Below are 15,451 nucleotides of genomic sequence, written 5' to 3' on the forward strand. Positions count from 1 at the left end.
GAACAAACAGATGAAGAGAGAGAGAGAGACAGAGAGGGAGAACAGTGACATTATGTTTGTGTTTCTCTCTCACTGTCTCTATCTAGGGTTCATTACAAACAGCATTCATCTTTACTTTTTTATTGATATTGACGTATTATAAAACTTTGTATACATGTTGCACAGTCTTGGAGTGTAAAGTGAAGCTCAGCTTTGAGAATAATGTAAGAAGGCTTGGCAAAACATTATTCACAACACATGTGCAAACTTATTGAGTCACAGCCCAGTGGTCTGTTGCCTGAAGCCAGTTTCGGTGTCTACCCAGGTGAGTTTGGTTTTAGACTGAGTAAACTCGGTTTGCACACAGGGACAATAAAGACAACATTGCAATTACTTTGTGAAATCTTCTGTCAGGATCTTGTGAAGTATTGGGTTAATATCTAAGTATTAGAAATGAATATATATTCAAGTCTATTTTTATTTTATCTTTGACTTATATATTTGACGCCTTTATTCCTGGAAAAATATTGTTTATTACTGTAAACTCTAATACTAGTATGTAAAACTCATTTACATTCAGCAAATCTGTAGGGATTCGAGTTTTCTCATTTATTGTGAGTCTATAATAATGGGTTATATTTTTACAGACAGCAATTGCTGGGTTTCTATATATGGTTTTGAATTCGTAACAGCTTGTTTATGTTGATTACTCATTTTCATGTTGAACACTGTTCACTGCAAGCATCAGCACTTTTATGTTTCATAATCATTGTTTCAGGATTCAAATTGATTTGAGAGAGAAAATCTACTTGTTCTCAGTGGGTTTGTTGCGTCGCACTGCGCTGCATCCAGTGTGGACGAAATTGAAAACGATAACGGGTCCTTATGCGTCTCTTATGTCTTTTGTTGTGTCACGTTGCATGTAACCTAAATTAACTTGGGATAGTTTTCTCAACTCAAAATTTAATCTTCAACTCTGAGTTTGTTCATCTGGCTTCATACAATAGGCCTCAGAAGGTTATTCAAAGCAAACCGTGTACAATAACTGTATGAGAATCTCACTTATGATCATGAATCCTCACTTTGTCTTTATAACAATGTGCTGGATAATGTGCTCCATAACAATGGTTTTCCTCAGGTATATAAAGCTTTTTATTACCTCATTTTTAACTTGTGGTGCGTCCCAATTCGCATACTATCTGTCCTTAATAGTATTCAAATTAGGCTTAGTATGTCCAAAATCACAGTATAGACTTGGTCGGTGTCTTGTCACCGCTGGGGGGGCGTGGCCTGGAGCGGAGTGGCGGTGGCCAAACATATTCTTACATTCTGTCCCAGACATATGTCCATTGTGTGCATACTGTTTTGCTATGCATTAAAATGTACTCTTCCATAACAGAAACAGTTTTAGTGCATAGTATAAATAGGCAAAATGTGATGCAGCGCTGGACAATGTCGCAGTTTAGTTCATCGCCTGTTCTTGTATTCTTCATTATACCATAATCTTTAGCGTGCTTACACTGAAATCGTGATCCAACCTACCATGCCAATCACCGTCCAAAGCCATGCCTCCTGCAAAACCCATGAACACGCTCAAACCAGAAGCTCTCCAATAAAATCGTGTCTCTTTCACTAGTTAAAACATGTTACATTACAAAGTAAATAACGTTAATACAATATCGAAACGTAAACAATAGTTTTAAAACGGGATAAGATGCAGCATAGTTCCCATGAGACGCTCTGTAACGATGTCGTTGAGCTAATACATAAGGTTCACAAACTAAGCAACATAGTCAAAACCCATAAATATGGAATCATGACATGAACCTAACGGTCCAGAACTTACCATGGCATCATCTTGACTCCTGTAGCTGCTTCCAGCGTGGAAAAGCAACACCTATTATAATCATACCAACACTTTCCTGTTCTTCACACCCATCTCCTGTGAAACCTCTGGAACACAATCGGGAGCAGACCGAGCGGGAAACCCCCAGAAAACCAACCGACAGGGACCGGGATGCGTTCCAGAATGGAATTCTGCTTTCACCTCTTTGCTGATAAACGTTTATAGTCGTGGCAATTTTTAAGATGGTCTTTATTTTTGTTAGTCCTTTGCACACAATAAATAAGGGGAAAGTTAGGTTCCAGCTGTTTACCTGTCATTTTCCCGCTGTGACCGTACTGTATGTGACCGTGCTGATGAAATATGATGTCTGCATGATACTGTACACATGACCTATCATTGCGTTCGGACCGAATGCAATGATGGGCAAACATTTTTTTGGTCCTACTCCTTTCACAGACGATATATAATTATAAAACAGCAACTTGACTTAATCTCCTAAAAACTTCAAGCCTGGACACAGCAGGTTTGTTTGTGAGCTCATCCAAACAAACTGTATCCTGTGTTTGAAGTTTAATATGATGTTTACTTGTGCCAAACACTTATGACTCTGGATTTTTGCTGGAGCTATAGCCTACTGCAGTGCCTCTGTCAGCTTTCATTTATTTCTTGTAAAAGAAATGATTTGTTTGAAGGGTTCGTTTGTTCTGGTTTATGTGAATTGTTGAGAAAATTAGCTGACTGGCACGGAGAGGATAACACAGTGTAAACATGAAACATCTCAAAATCATCATGATGTCAAAAGAGATTTGTTTTCTGGTAAGGTCCTCTTTGGCTTGCATCTATAATCCACAGAGTTTTATACAGAAAACATGCTCTTCAACGTCTCTTTTTATGATTCCTTTTAAAAGTCTGTTGGCATAGATTTGATATTTTACAAAAATCAATATGATATGAACCATATGATACAAAATTATTGTAATGAATTTCACTATAAATCATATTTCTGTGATTTCACTATAAATCATAGTTCTTATGCTTATGAAAACATTTCTCATTCTGTCTTTTTCCTCAGCCATCGATATTTTCTTAAAAGCAGAGATCTCATTTGATCTTCATTACATGAAACATCTGGACTAGAGCTCCCCACACATTTCATTTCCAGAGCAGACCGAAAAATTATATTATTTCTGACAATCCATCAAGTGTTATTTAAGCACGATCAGTCATGTTTGGACAGACACATATTTGTATTCACTATCAAAAACTTTCCAGAATGTTGAAACCTTTATAAAAAAAATACAGTAAATGTGAGACTTTTTGATTAAAGATGTACATCTTTAATCTTGTGTGAAAGTTGTCAAGAGCTGTTTGCCATCTGTCAATCTGTCTGTTTGTCCATCTGTTGATCGTCAATAATTTGGATTTCATATATATTATTATGTGATTTTACACATACAGGGATCACCAAAAGACTATTATCTTATCTGGCAAAATAGATAACTTTTATTTGCTTTATAAAGAATTACATAATTTCTACAGTATTTAGTTAAGTAAATTACCAGTCAATGCATCAAAATACATGAGTTCAAATCAGAAGATTCTGAGTAACATTAATGTTGTCTAATGTTTGTTTAGTTCAGACACGTACAAAAACAATTACACATGGTATCCAAAGGCAGTATGTTCACATGGCAACTGTACTGAGAGTAATAGAAGACATATGCTACTTACGGTGAAAAGATATTAAGCATTAATGGACAAATATTGTTGCTTATGTGATCTATCCCAGAGCAAAACTTTAATTCTCAGTGGTTGATCTTTTATAGCCCAGAAGTTCTCAGTTGTTTCATTATGTTGTTTCAGTAAATTGTTCAAATCTATGAAGAGAAAATTATTGTAGAGGTTAAATAATCTAAAATGAATGAGAAATGTTTTAGTTCATGTTGAGATCTTCAATAATATTGACTCTCTCTTCTGAATCTAATGAAGACATTAGTGAGTTCTTGGCTCTTTTTCGCAGTAGAAACATCTGACAAACAGGAGACATAAGCAAGACTTTTCATTTGCTCCCCATTTAATTTCATTGATGTCACGGAGGAATAATTGAGATATTAAAGAGATATGATCTGTGATTTTCATTTCTTATGGATATGCAATTTCTGTATAAATTACTATACGAAAGTTACTATTAAGTAAGAGGATATTACAGTCAGCAGTATTCATACATAATTGTACTTAATATTAAGATTAACAGAAGGATTTCTTTATTTAATTTCCTTTAATAAAACAAGCAAAGATGCTGTTTAATTAATTACCCTTGTGTATTTCACATAGATCATTCAAATAATTTTGATATAAAAGATACAAACACATTTGATTTACTGTACAACACTTTACTTAAGTAAAGTGCAAAAACAAAAATGACATTGCCACCAAAATACATACAGAAAAACTCACATTCTTTTATGTAACACACACATGTACACGCAAACATGTAAATACTGTTTACAGTCAAACAGATATGGAAAACATTCCCTCGTCTGGGTAATATTGGTCACTGCTCAACCAGCTGAAGTACTCAAGAAGTACTTGTATGAAATTGCTGTAGTTCCATTATTCCAGCCAAGAAGAAAATTTATATTTTTTATCGTAACTGGATCATTTCAAAACATTACACACCCATTCCCATTACTTCATACAGTATAACAATAAACACAATCTAAATAGGACCTGTGCATTCCATGAACTGAATCTGTCTCCTCTGTTTTCTTGTTTGTTTGATCATTATTTTAACACATTCAGTTTCTTCTCTTTGCAGAGTTAGATCTTAGATTGTTTTAAAGACATATTTGGTATTACGATGCCACCCAAAGAATAGATATGTTGGTGTCGCCCTCATGGGTGATTTGATTGATTCGTCCACGAACACAGTCCACCGACACATAGACAGCAGTGCCATTTTGAACGTCAAAGGTAGTTCTCAGCCCCACGCTGGCCCACTCACTTCCTTCAGGCATTTGTCCCCCAACCTGCTGGGCCAAGGGTTTGGCTTGAGCTCCTTTATCTTGTCGGTGAAGGGTCAGCTTCACTACACTACAGGAGTGGATCAGCTTCAGATTGATAGCCACATTAGCCACCCCCGCCTCAGAAAACACAAAGTTTCTTTGGGCATATGGCTCACTTGAACCAGAAAGCTGCATCTGGTCTGTGTTTGGACTAATCTGTCTGAAGAAAAGAGGTTTATTTCTTACTGCCCCCAAGGGTAGGCCTGTCCTGGAGACAGTGGCCCTTAGGCTAGAGGAGACAGCAGAGGGTATCCACATCAAGCTCAGCATACTAATCCCAGAGCTGTCGCTAAAGTAGCGGACGTTACACTGAGATGGTGCCAAGATCTCAAAATTGAGCCAGTCTCCATTGCGTACCATTGTGCACCCAGAAAGCGTGATGGAGGTGTCTCTGTAGTTCACACCCGACTTGAAAGAGCGTATAACCTCCTGATTGGTTCCATTTTGGTTGATGTAAGCAATCAATGAGAACCCCTCTCGAACACAGGTGTGACCCATGGAATAGATGGCCTGTTGGAGCACAAACTTTACCACCCCGCTCTCCATGAAACGCACCCCACGGTTGTCAGAGGTTAGTGCCACTATGTAGGGGTCAGAGACAGTGGCTATACGAAAGGTTGGGCGATAGTTACTGTGATAGTGGGCTGCCGTGGACATCTGAGCAGTCATGGCAACGGCACCGGTGTCATGGGACAGCCAGAGCACACTGAATGATGATCCTCCGAGCTCATACACTTGCAAATCTTTACTCTGGTTACAATACTGGTTGGGACTCTTCAAGACAAGAGCCAGGGTATGATTGGGCTCCACTTCAACGGCAGCACTTACAACCACACCTTGGAAGAACTTCCTCTCTGGTTGCTCTATTCGAACCCCGCTCAGATCATGGCCTTCCTCTTCACTACCGTTCATCCGCATGCCAACCTGGAGAAAGTTCCTACAACTGTGCTTCAGAGCAAAGTTGTAGTCTGTCCAGAGAAGTCCATGTTGTTGGAAGTTCAGATAATTATTATGGTTGTATAGTAAGTTGTTTCCTTCTTTGCCTTGGAAATTAAGTTCTATCCCTGGATAGATCGACATAGCCTTTGATTTTGTTGGTGGAATGGCAATGGAAGCAGCCCAAGACTGTGAGAGCATGTTTTCGGATACGGTCCCACAAACAGCATCCCTGATGAAAGTGCAGGGACTCGCAATAGGCTCTCCATCACAGTCCGAGCAAGCCTGGCACTCCTGAAGTTCCTGATTGTAGAAGTAGTCATGACCACACAACCCTGCGGAAATCTCCCTCTCAGACACACCCAAACAACGAAACCCTCCTGAGCAACAAAAGAAAGAGAAACCTGAAAAATCCAGAAAGAAGCAAACTTTTGGAGTGGCATCAAATCTTTTTTACTTTTCTTACCTGGGGTATTGAGACATTTTACCCGCTCTCCACAAAGGCTTGGTAATTCCAAGCATTCATCCCTGTCCTGTTGATAGAAATGTGTTACTCAATTGATTGCAAAAACAGAACATCTATAATGTTGCCTGATCTATAAATGTATCACGTATTGCATGCATAATGCGACTAAAGCCCCATCACCTGGCACATCTGGTCAGCAGTGGGGGAGCACTGCGACACTAAGAAGAACCCAGGGGGGCACATGGTGCACCTTTCACACTGGGGTGGATCCTTCTGAAAGTCGCAATATTCCTCAGGTCCACAAGGATTTTGGCATCCCAGCAATGGGTTTCCTGCATCACCAACCACGTTTACCACTTTAGCGTCCACATTCTTTTTATGCACAGCGTAGGGTTTTTGCAGGTGGCTCCGTGCCTGGTTTTGAAGCCCTGCCAGGTGGCTTTCGAAATAGCTCTGGAGTTCTCCCTGAAGTCCTTGGAAAGAAACTTGTTTGACGGTTTCAGAAAGCAAACCGTACTGAGCCTTCACCACATCCATCTGTTCATACATGCGCTGCTGCTGGTCGAGAATCTCGCGCTGTTGAGAGAGGAGTGCCCCTTGCTGTTCCACCAGGCTCTTCTGCAGATCGCGGATAACCACCTGCTGAGTTCTTAATGTCTCCACTAGCTTCTCTTGACCCTTTGTCAGCTGTAGATGTAAGATGAGTGCATCCTCTGCCGGGACCTCATTTTCTCCTGTAAAAGAGAAAATCAGTTGAAGAAAGAAGAAAATTTAAGCTTAAGATTTCCGTTTTTATAATTAGAATATCGTTTTTTTGGACAAGAATGTGTGCAAGGAATTTCTAAGCGGTTTGAAGCATTCCAAAAGTGCCTCAATTTATACAGGAATTACACAGAAGTTCTGTACTGAAACAAGGCGTACAAGACTCATACAACCATGTTTCTAGTTTCAGATAGGGCCGGTAAGACCTTACAGATAATACTGAATACGACTGTTGCTATCATTTAATTAAAGTTTCAAGTGCCGATAGCAGAGCACATGTGCCTGATGTGTGGAAAATGTTCAGTAATCAGAAAGAAATGTGAAACATGTATGTTGGTTGTATCATTTTTAGCTTTAAAAAGAATTTTTAAATAGTTTATATTGATTCTATAGATTTTAAGTATTATTGTATGCCATATTGTATACAGATTTTTTCAAAGTACATCACAGCAGCGTTTTGATATGCAAAACTGTAGCCAATCAAAACCGTGGGTGTTAACCTTCAGGTCCTCATTGTGACACATCACATGTCCAAAGAATAGATAGAAAATAGATTTCACTTCCAGATTAGGACATTTTATTTTTGACATCTTGTTAATATTATAATAAGTATTATACTCATTAAAGGGGATGTGCAACGGTGTTTCATGCATTTCTGTGCTCAATACACTCACTCAGTGTTCGTCTAGGTTTCGGAAAGTTTATTTTAACATGGAACTCGTAAACACTTTTCCTTGTCCCTTATTGGGCAACTCTCCCAGAAAAACACGGCAAGGCGAAAGAAATAGCCCACCAATGCATCAACCGACTAGCAATAGGAAGACCCGCTTACCATCGAGATTGGATGCACTGTAGGCCTGCATTTCATTACTCTTGCGATAGTGAGAGAAGTTGAGGTGTGTTTGTTTGTTCAATGCAATTTATTGATGGATGTTACATTAACAGTGTGTATAACGCTGGATTTGGAGATCGTTTGAAGCACTTAAAGCTGCCAGACATGATCTGCGTGCAGTAAGTGATACTGAGTCATATGTCTGTGTTTTGTTGGCAATGTGTGTGCACATTCTTTAGTTCACCCCCCCCCAGTATGCGTCGTATGTTTTGGGAAATAATCGTACACCTGTATCTGTCTTTTATAAATGTGACCCAACTAAAAACTCTACGGATATTTGAAGGGTGCAATATTATTCTGTAAGTGCTCAAGATTAACATGAGATATGCAGAAACTGTCTTAGTCATGGCCACTTTAAAAATAATATGGATATTTAGGAAAATCCTTTGAATGAACATTACTTGGTATCTTTTCTCTCATGCGTGTGCTGTGTAAGCTTTAAAAATGATTATCTAAATCATTAATGCTTTGAAGTTGTACATTCAAAACAGCAGTCTGAAACGTGATGCTCAAAAAGTGATTTTATCTCATCTTTAAAACCGAGTGTTATTTTCTTCAGTTCCTATGGTGGGACTGTTTCAGTGGTATGGAAATGGATCAAAGTAAACTGAATCGTCTTGATAGTTGACTGCCAACGGTTCTCTACAACCCTAGCCAAAGCAGATGTGCATTGTTGCAATAATAGTTCTCGGGCCAGCTGTCAAGTTTCTCTATTATTTGATGTATGGAAATTCCAGTACTGATGTGAAAATGAGGTAGGCTTATGAGTTTTATGAAGCATAATAGTGTGTGTACACTCCCCACGCTTTGGTGTGCATCTTGGAGTGTTAAAGGGCTGTGGAAAGACTTCGCCTGTGTTGTTTCATGCAAGCACTTTTACTTGTTTATGAGGAAAAATGTGCAATCTGGCTTATACTTCCAGATAGACTGTATTTACAGATGTAAAACAAATGCCAATAAAATATTGTGGTGATGTCATACACCAGGGAAATTAGTGTGAATCATTAATAGAAACACAACTTGTATTTTTGTAGGGTTTTATTTTATATGTTTAAATAAATAATACTACTGGTAATATGATATCCTACTCTTAAGTGTTTGCTGAAGTGTGACAGCAGTTTTGAAACCAGATACTCTGATTCAAGTCCAGAACAGCTGGAACCACTGTTGTAATTCACCTGGTTTGATGTCACAAGTGAGCTGCACTCCCAGAGGAGCTCCAAACTCTGATGCAGGATATCCAATGTCCGAAAATTCCCCCAGAAACTGTGCGGCTCTGTCCGCCACATGCACGAGGGGAGGCTGGCTGGTCCCGGACACGCGTGGCTTCGGTCGCACCCTCAGAGGTAGACGGCACTCAATTCCTTTACAATCTCTGGTGTCGTTAATAACTTGCTGTCTTTGAGTGGTGACGCAATCGGCGCACACCGAACCAACAACTCCAGCGACGCGCGTCTGGATGTTTTCCCTCGTCTGCTCTCCAGACCGCCCGCGGTGCGATGAAAGCGGTGCCTGCTGTTCAGAATGAGAGCTCGAGTGTGGATGATATTGATTTATTGATCTGCTCTGTGTCGTCGGATTGTATTGGCGCGCTGGTCTGGACGATCTGCCCGCAGGACAGAGCGATCCAGAGCAGGGTCTGGCGTCTCCAGTGTCCACTGAGCGCGCAGAGCTGAACGCGCAGAAAACAGAAACCAGCAACAGCGTCCTTGTTGGTGATGGCATCGTTTATTCATTTATTCACCTACATAAAGAGGGGAAACAGTTACGCATCCTACTATTTTATATATAAAAATCGTTTCAGGTTTTACAAAAGTACAAAGTGTATAAAGTTGTAAAGAACGCTCGTTATTTGTAATAGAAAGCCCATCATCAATTGGTCCTTATCACTCAAAACATGAAACATGACAACGTTTTGATGTACATGAATTGTGAGATTGTTTTACCTGCAGCTGTCTTCAGGAATGTCAATGGAATATAAACAGCAGGAAGTGAGCATCTCTACTCCACTGGAGCATGTGTTGCTGTGAGTGTGAGACCCAAAGAACACTTCTAAAGGAGGATGTCATTGGCTGTGTCTCAAAACCTATTGAGCACCCTACTTAAAAGTACACACATTTTAGTGCCCCAAAAAGCACGTGTGTCTCTGTCGCCAAAAATGTGCACTTGCATAGAATGATGGCTGCAAATCGCAAAACAATACCCCCAAAATGTCCATATACCCCAATTATGACAAAAAATGAAGGATACTCCTACAATACCACAAAATATATGCATGATCCCAAATATTTGATTATGATTTCCAGAAGTACTGATGGCATCTCCAGAAACTCCAACAGCACAGTGTGCAATATTTCTTCAGATGTGTAAAATACCCGTAACAACTCATACAATTTTATGTAACATGATGTTTATGAACATGAAAAATTACGCACATGCCCTTGATGACCAGAAATGCGGAAGGCACCTATATTGCCCAAAAACGTTGTGTGTCTAAAATTGTTTGCCAGCACGCATGATCTACAAAAGTACATGTTTTGATGCCTAAAAATACAGTCTAGTTAGGCAGCTCACTATGTCTTAGAGCACAGCCAGAATGTGGCATTCCAAAGACTTAATTAGCATCAGGTTTCTCCAGTCTGAGATTAACCCCTTACATTCCCCCTCCTCTCATCTGTTTCCACCTTTGATGTTTATTTTCCCTTCTTCTTATGGTGTGCAGTGTTGTACCAGTCTAGACACTTCTAATCATTTGTTTTGCATATTCATTAGACATTTTCCAACATACTAGGTTACACATAAGGAGCTATAAAGTCTGGACAAAAAAGGGCATTTTGTCTGGGAATCTTGCCAACCGTTTTTCCCCAAGTCTCTTTCTCTCAAGTTAAATTTATCATGCTATGTAGTGATTCAAATGCAGACTCGAATCCTGTGGTTGCAGACAGTACATAAGAGGCTTTATAAAAGGGATCCTTATGGGAAGGTTGTGTTATGACTAATGTCACCATTGTTTGTGGCTGCATGAAGTTTTTTTAAAGATAGACAGCCGTTTGATTGTTTAAACAGCTGTTGTCAGAAGCTCTTACGCAGAAGGAAAGATCTTAAAGGTCAAAGTTTATTTACTAGAGTTCAGCCGGCCACACATTTGTGTCTGAGACCTTTGGACACACAGGAATTCATGGCAGTCAGTGGATAATAATTAAAGATTGTTTATTTATGAGTACATAACTTTACAATAAACTTTGGAATACGTCCGTGTTTGCTGATCAAAAATATTTGATTTGATGTCTTGAGCATAAAGACATAAAATCATGCATTTTAAAGCATACAGAAAACTAATGGAAACAGAATAAATGACAGAAATCAACCGAATAAATGACAGAATATTTTTATTTTATTTTATTTCATTTTTTTATTTATTGCTCATGTCGAGCTTAACACTACATCTATATAATAATAATAATAATTATTATTATTATTAATCCAAAAGCTGCCCTAAATTTTAAATTAATTCAAATTGGAATTACAAGTCAACTGAATTTAAATTATACTAAACTTATAAAAGGAAGTTAAAATAGTTTAAACTGGATTTTTTAAAGATATTCTAAGTGCAACTAAATTTTTAAGTCAGTTTAATATTTCAAGTGACTTGTAAAGCCAATCTGTTTTTAATTTGAAAAGTGCAATTTTACGGGGAATTCTTGCAGTTATTTAATCAGATTTTTTGTATTTTACTCATTGAATCTTTACAAGTTCACTAAGACACATTGTGCATCTTAATTGATAATCATTCAGTTTTAAAGTGTAACATCTTGTCCAAAAAAAATGAAAATAGGCACTGCAATCAATCGGTTCCAACTAAAATGGACTGACAAGTGTACAGAACACAGTCAGTTCTCAACAGATGAGCACAGATGAAGAACGTATAGAAGAGATACTAATGTTATTTGTTTCAGGGTTTGTTTCAAGTAAAATTGCATTTTGTCTGAATTTCCTGCGTGATGGAAAAGCTATCATTGATGTTATTTTTATTTATATAGTTCTTAAATATCTTGTATTGTTATGTTTTTTACACCTGTTTGTTGACAAAATATTGTGCCTTGGTCTGTATGCCAACAAGAATGTTTCCATTTGGCACACATGAGGAAGTTGAATAGTCTTGTCCTACTATATTCATAACTTTTAAACTTCATTCGCTTGTCTTCTCTGATTTCAGCAGGTGGTGCTATTGTATCCCTGGACACACAGGGTGTAATATAATTTAACATTTGAAGTTTGACTTGCTAAGACACTTTAATTAGGCTAAAATATAAGTTTGATGTTGTGAAAGGGTGTTTTTCTCATTTCAGTTCATTGGCTGCTATGAATGACCAAAGTGTTTGGCAGTACTGTAAAGCAGCAAACTATTTAAAAAGCAGAATAATGAGTCACCTGAGGACTAATGGTTTTAAAAGACCCCTCACACTTCAGCATATGGGCTTTTGGTGTTATTTGACACTGAGTGTACTTTCTTTGCAAAGTATTGAAGAACATCTGTTCATTGTCAGACCGGGCAGTGACCCTCTTATGAGCTCAGCTATCAGTTTATGCCAAACGTGTTCTCTTCTAAAGCTGTTTATACAAGTTATATAACAATAAAGTTATTCTCTGACCGTAACAGAGGAGATATTGTAGTTAGATGAACATATGTGTCTTTGCGATTGGGGTCACACTGATATTAAACAGTTATTCTAATGGAAACTACACAGATCTCAGCCCAACATTTCTTGGCTGATATCTTTTAAGTCTTGTGGGCTATCCCACATGTTAACCAAAAGTTTAGATTTGTAACTGTATAGTCATCGCTTAAAATTCTCTTTTTAAGTGCTATTGTGCAGTGTTCATAAAGCGTAAACAGTAGGTCTGTTAATGTAGATCTGTTTTCAAAGCTGCTAAATTCATAAATGTTTAGCACCTCATGGTGTTTTTCTGTCTAGGCTTACTAGTGTTAAACTTTTCGGTTTGACACCTCATCTTGAGCGTGTGGTCTGTTTTCTTACAGGAGCTGTGGGGGCTTGTGAGGAAAACTTCAAGGATGAATTGGACCGCATAAAGAAGTCTTGGTAAAAGCAGTTAATTGATAGCAAATGTGGAGATTTCCATCCCTTGCATTTAAGTGAGAGTATAATGTTTGGGTGGGTGAGCAATCGCTTACAGCTCTGACTGTAGCTATTATATGAACTTGACTTGAACACAGTGAGCTTTTACAATTACAACGCGCTTGCATGAGTCTTGAACTAAATGCACAAATAAATAAAAATGGAAAATGCTTCTGCTGGTTCACAGAGCTATGGTCAGAAGTATTCTAGTCTAATAGCTGGAATACACTACAAGACTTTAAAATCTGAACAGATTTATTTTTAACTAAATATCCCACTTGCAGACGTTTTGAAAGTTTCATATAGAAACACACTCACTGATCAAATCTGCAGACTGGCACAGAGTTTCTTCAACAAGTCCCGACTGCAAATCTAGGCAAAATCTGAGCAAAAGTCTTGTAGTGTATTTTAGCCTTAATTCATCTTAAGTGCTTTGAAAGATCTTAAAGGACCCATTGAAGTGATATAATCGGGTCCCCGGTGCATCTAGCAACCAAGAAAAAGTGAAAAACTAGATCCAAGTAACTTTGTTTTGGTCAGCCTTTTTCTGTAAGTATGTGAGAAATCGAGCCGTTCAGATTTCGCTCCTGATGTGGCTCTTATTATAATATTACCGCCCCTTAATTAACATAATTCCACCCACGGCGCTGCCGCCATTGCTGTTTTCACAAGCGACAGCGATGTACATGACGTCATGGCTAAAGTTTGTGGACAACATGCAATGTAGTCTCTGTACAGAGTCCTAAATTTGGAAGAGACATGGATCTATTTTATTTTTAGTGGAAATCCCTCAGAAACCATAGGTAAAACCCTGCTTGTTTAGACGAATCACAGGAGTGGTTTATCAACCTGGGACAGTACAAACAGGATTAGCTTCAAAGTTGTTCCTCAAGAGGGATCGAGACCAACTGAACGAGACAAAGCTGCCAATGTTATTAATATGTATCAACAGTCTGAATTGACATACATGTACCGTATATATAGGAGGATAATATTAGCATTCGATAGCGAAGGGAGCTAAGTCAGTCACGGGCTAAATAGAACATTTAAAGCCAGAGTTAAACTTATGGTATATTTATATGTTATTTGGCAAATGGGCACTTGGAGTTTAGCTGTATGTATGTTAACACATTATGTGCGTTAATATGTTCAGCTGCGGCAAGCTGTTTGTTTTGCTAATGAACGTTGCGGTTAGTTTTGTTTTAAACGTCTCTAATCATTCATGCTTCGGCTGAAGAATATATCACAGCATACTGGTTATGCACTCACGTTGTGGGTGTAATGTTATAACTTGTCAACGTCAAGCGCTAAAATCCATGTTATTCTGCTGAGATCTGCAGGTGCGCATTCCGTGGATTTTAGTCAAGCACACATGCAGAACGTGAGTGCATTAGGATTCACTGTTTGCTGTGACCGATTTTTTAGTGTCCGGACGAATAATTTGAGACGTTTAAAATGAAACTACACGCAGAGGAGTTCAGGAAACATAATTTAGCTAAACCGTTGCCATGGCAGCACTACGTGTGTTATGGGGGGTGGGGTGCGCTGTAACTCATTCAAATTTAAAGAGACATGCACCAAAACGGGTTGCTTTAGGCATAAATGTTTTTGACGTGGCAAAAGGGTTATGTTTCCACACCCATTGAGTGGTTTTGGGCAAAATTTGTTCCAGATATTTCATGATGACCCTAATAAATCATGCCAGCTTGTTGGACGTGCTCATTTAATGATTCCTTTTAGAGATTTTGATCTTTCTTTGTAGACGTTTTTAGGCCTTTGTTGACTTGTTGAGGTTTGTTTTGCCTTTTTCTGGTCAAAGCTTATTTGTTTGTTTGGTCAGTGAAGAAAAATATCCAAAATAAAACAAAACCATAAATTGAGTGAGAGAGAGACCCATCTGCCACTTCTTTGCTCGCCATACTCTGAAAAACTGTAAATTTATTGAATTTCACTGTTTCTTTTGTCCATTTTTTTTTAATCTATTTTCACATATTTTATATGTTAAAAATGTTACATTATAAAAATAAATAGCACATTTACAAGTTAACAAGATGTAAAATAACATGAAAAACAGGTCATTTTACTTTACACATTTTTTTTATTGCACCCGAGCTGCATTTTTGTTTTTGATGCGTGCCTATTTGCTCATTTACTAAAAGAAACTAAATGATACATAACTACTTACGAGCAGACCTGCAGAAGAATGAGATTATTCATTAACAGGGTCAAATGTTGATTAATCATTGACCGATATATAATCAAAGGAGAAACCTTAGACAAGCCTTGCTGGACGTGTCACAAACGTACAATCTCAGCTGTGCACTTGAGCGGCACTTGTTTCAGCGTCTGCTGGAATGTAGAAAGCAA

The 15,451-nt window shown here is 38.3% G+C and overlaps 1 protein-coding gene across 1 annotated transcript; it reads right to left on the bottom strand.

Moving 5' to 3' along the window:
• Positions 1 to 3,959: 3,959 nt before the first annotated feature.
• Positions 3,960 to 9,971, bottom strand: nell3 (NELL (neural EGFL like) family member 3). The gene is made up of 5 exons (XM_056738421.1): positions 9,893 to 9,971; positions 9,125 to 9,690; positions 6,473 to 7,026; positions 6,293 to 6,359; positions 3,960 to 6,206 (listed from the first exon to the last, which is right to left on the bottom strand). Exons 2-5 carry the CDS (start codon positions 9,669 to 9,671, stop codon positions 4,681 to 4,683), a joined length of 2,694 nt encoding a protein of 897 aa, XP_056594399.1. The 5' UTR covers positions 9,672 to 9,690; positions 9,893 to 9,971; the 3' UTR covers positions 3,960 to 4,680.
• Positions 9,972 to 15,451: the final 5,480 nt, after the last annotated feature.

Source organism: Triplophysa dalaica, chromosome 23, assembly GCF_015846415.1.
Source record: "Triplophysa dalaica isolate WHDGS20190420 chromosome 23, ASM1584641v1, whole genome shotgun sequence".
In the NCBI taxonomy this organism is placed as follows: Eukaryota; Metazoa; Chordata; class Actinopteri; order Cypriniformes; family Nemacheilidae; genus Triplophysa; species Triplophysa dalaica.

Coding starts and splice junctions, on each gene's coding strand:
- nell3 (XM_056738421.1), bottom strand. CDS start 9,671: ATGCCATCACCAACAAGGACGCTGTTGCTGGTTTCTGTTTTCTGCGCG. Junction 7,027..9,124: donor CACTTGTGACATCAAACCAG/GTGAATTACAAC, acceptor TCTCTTTTACAG/GAGAAAATGAGGTCCCGGCA. Junction 6,360..6,472: donor CTGCTGACCAGATGTGCCAG/GTGATGGGGCTT, acceptor TTCTATCAACAG/GACAGGGATGAATGCTTGGA.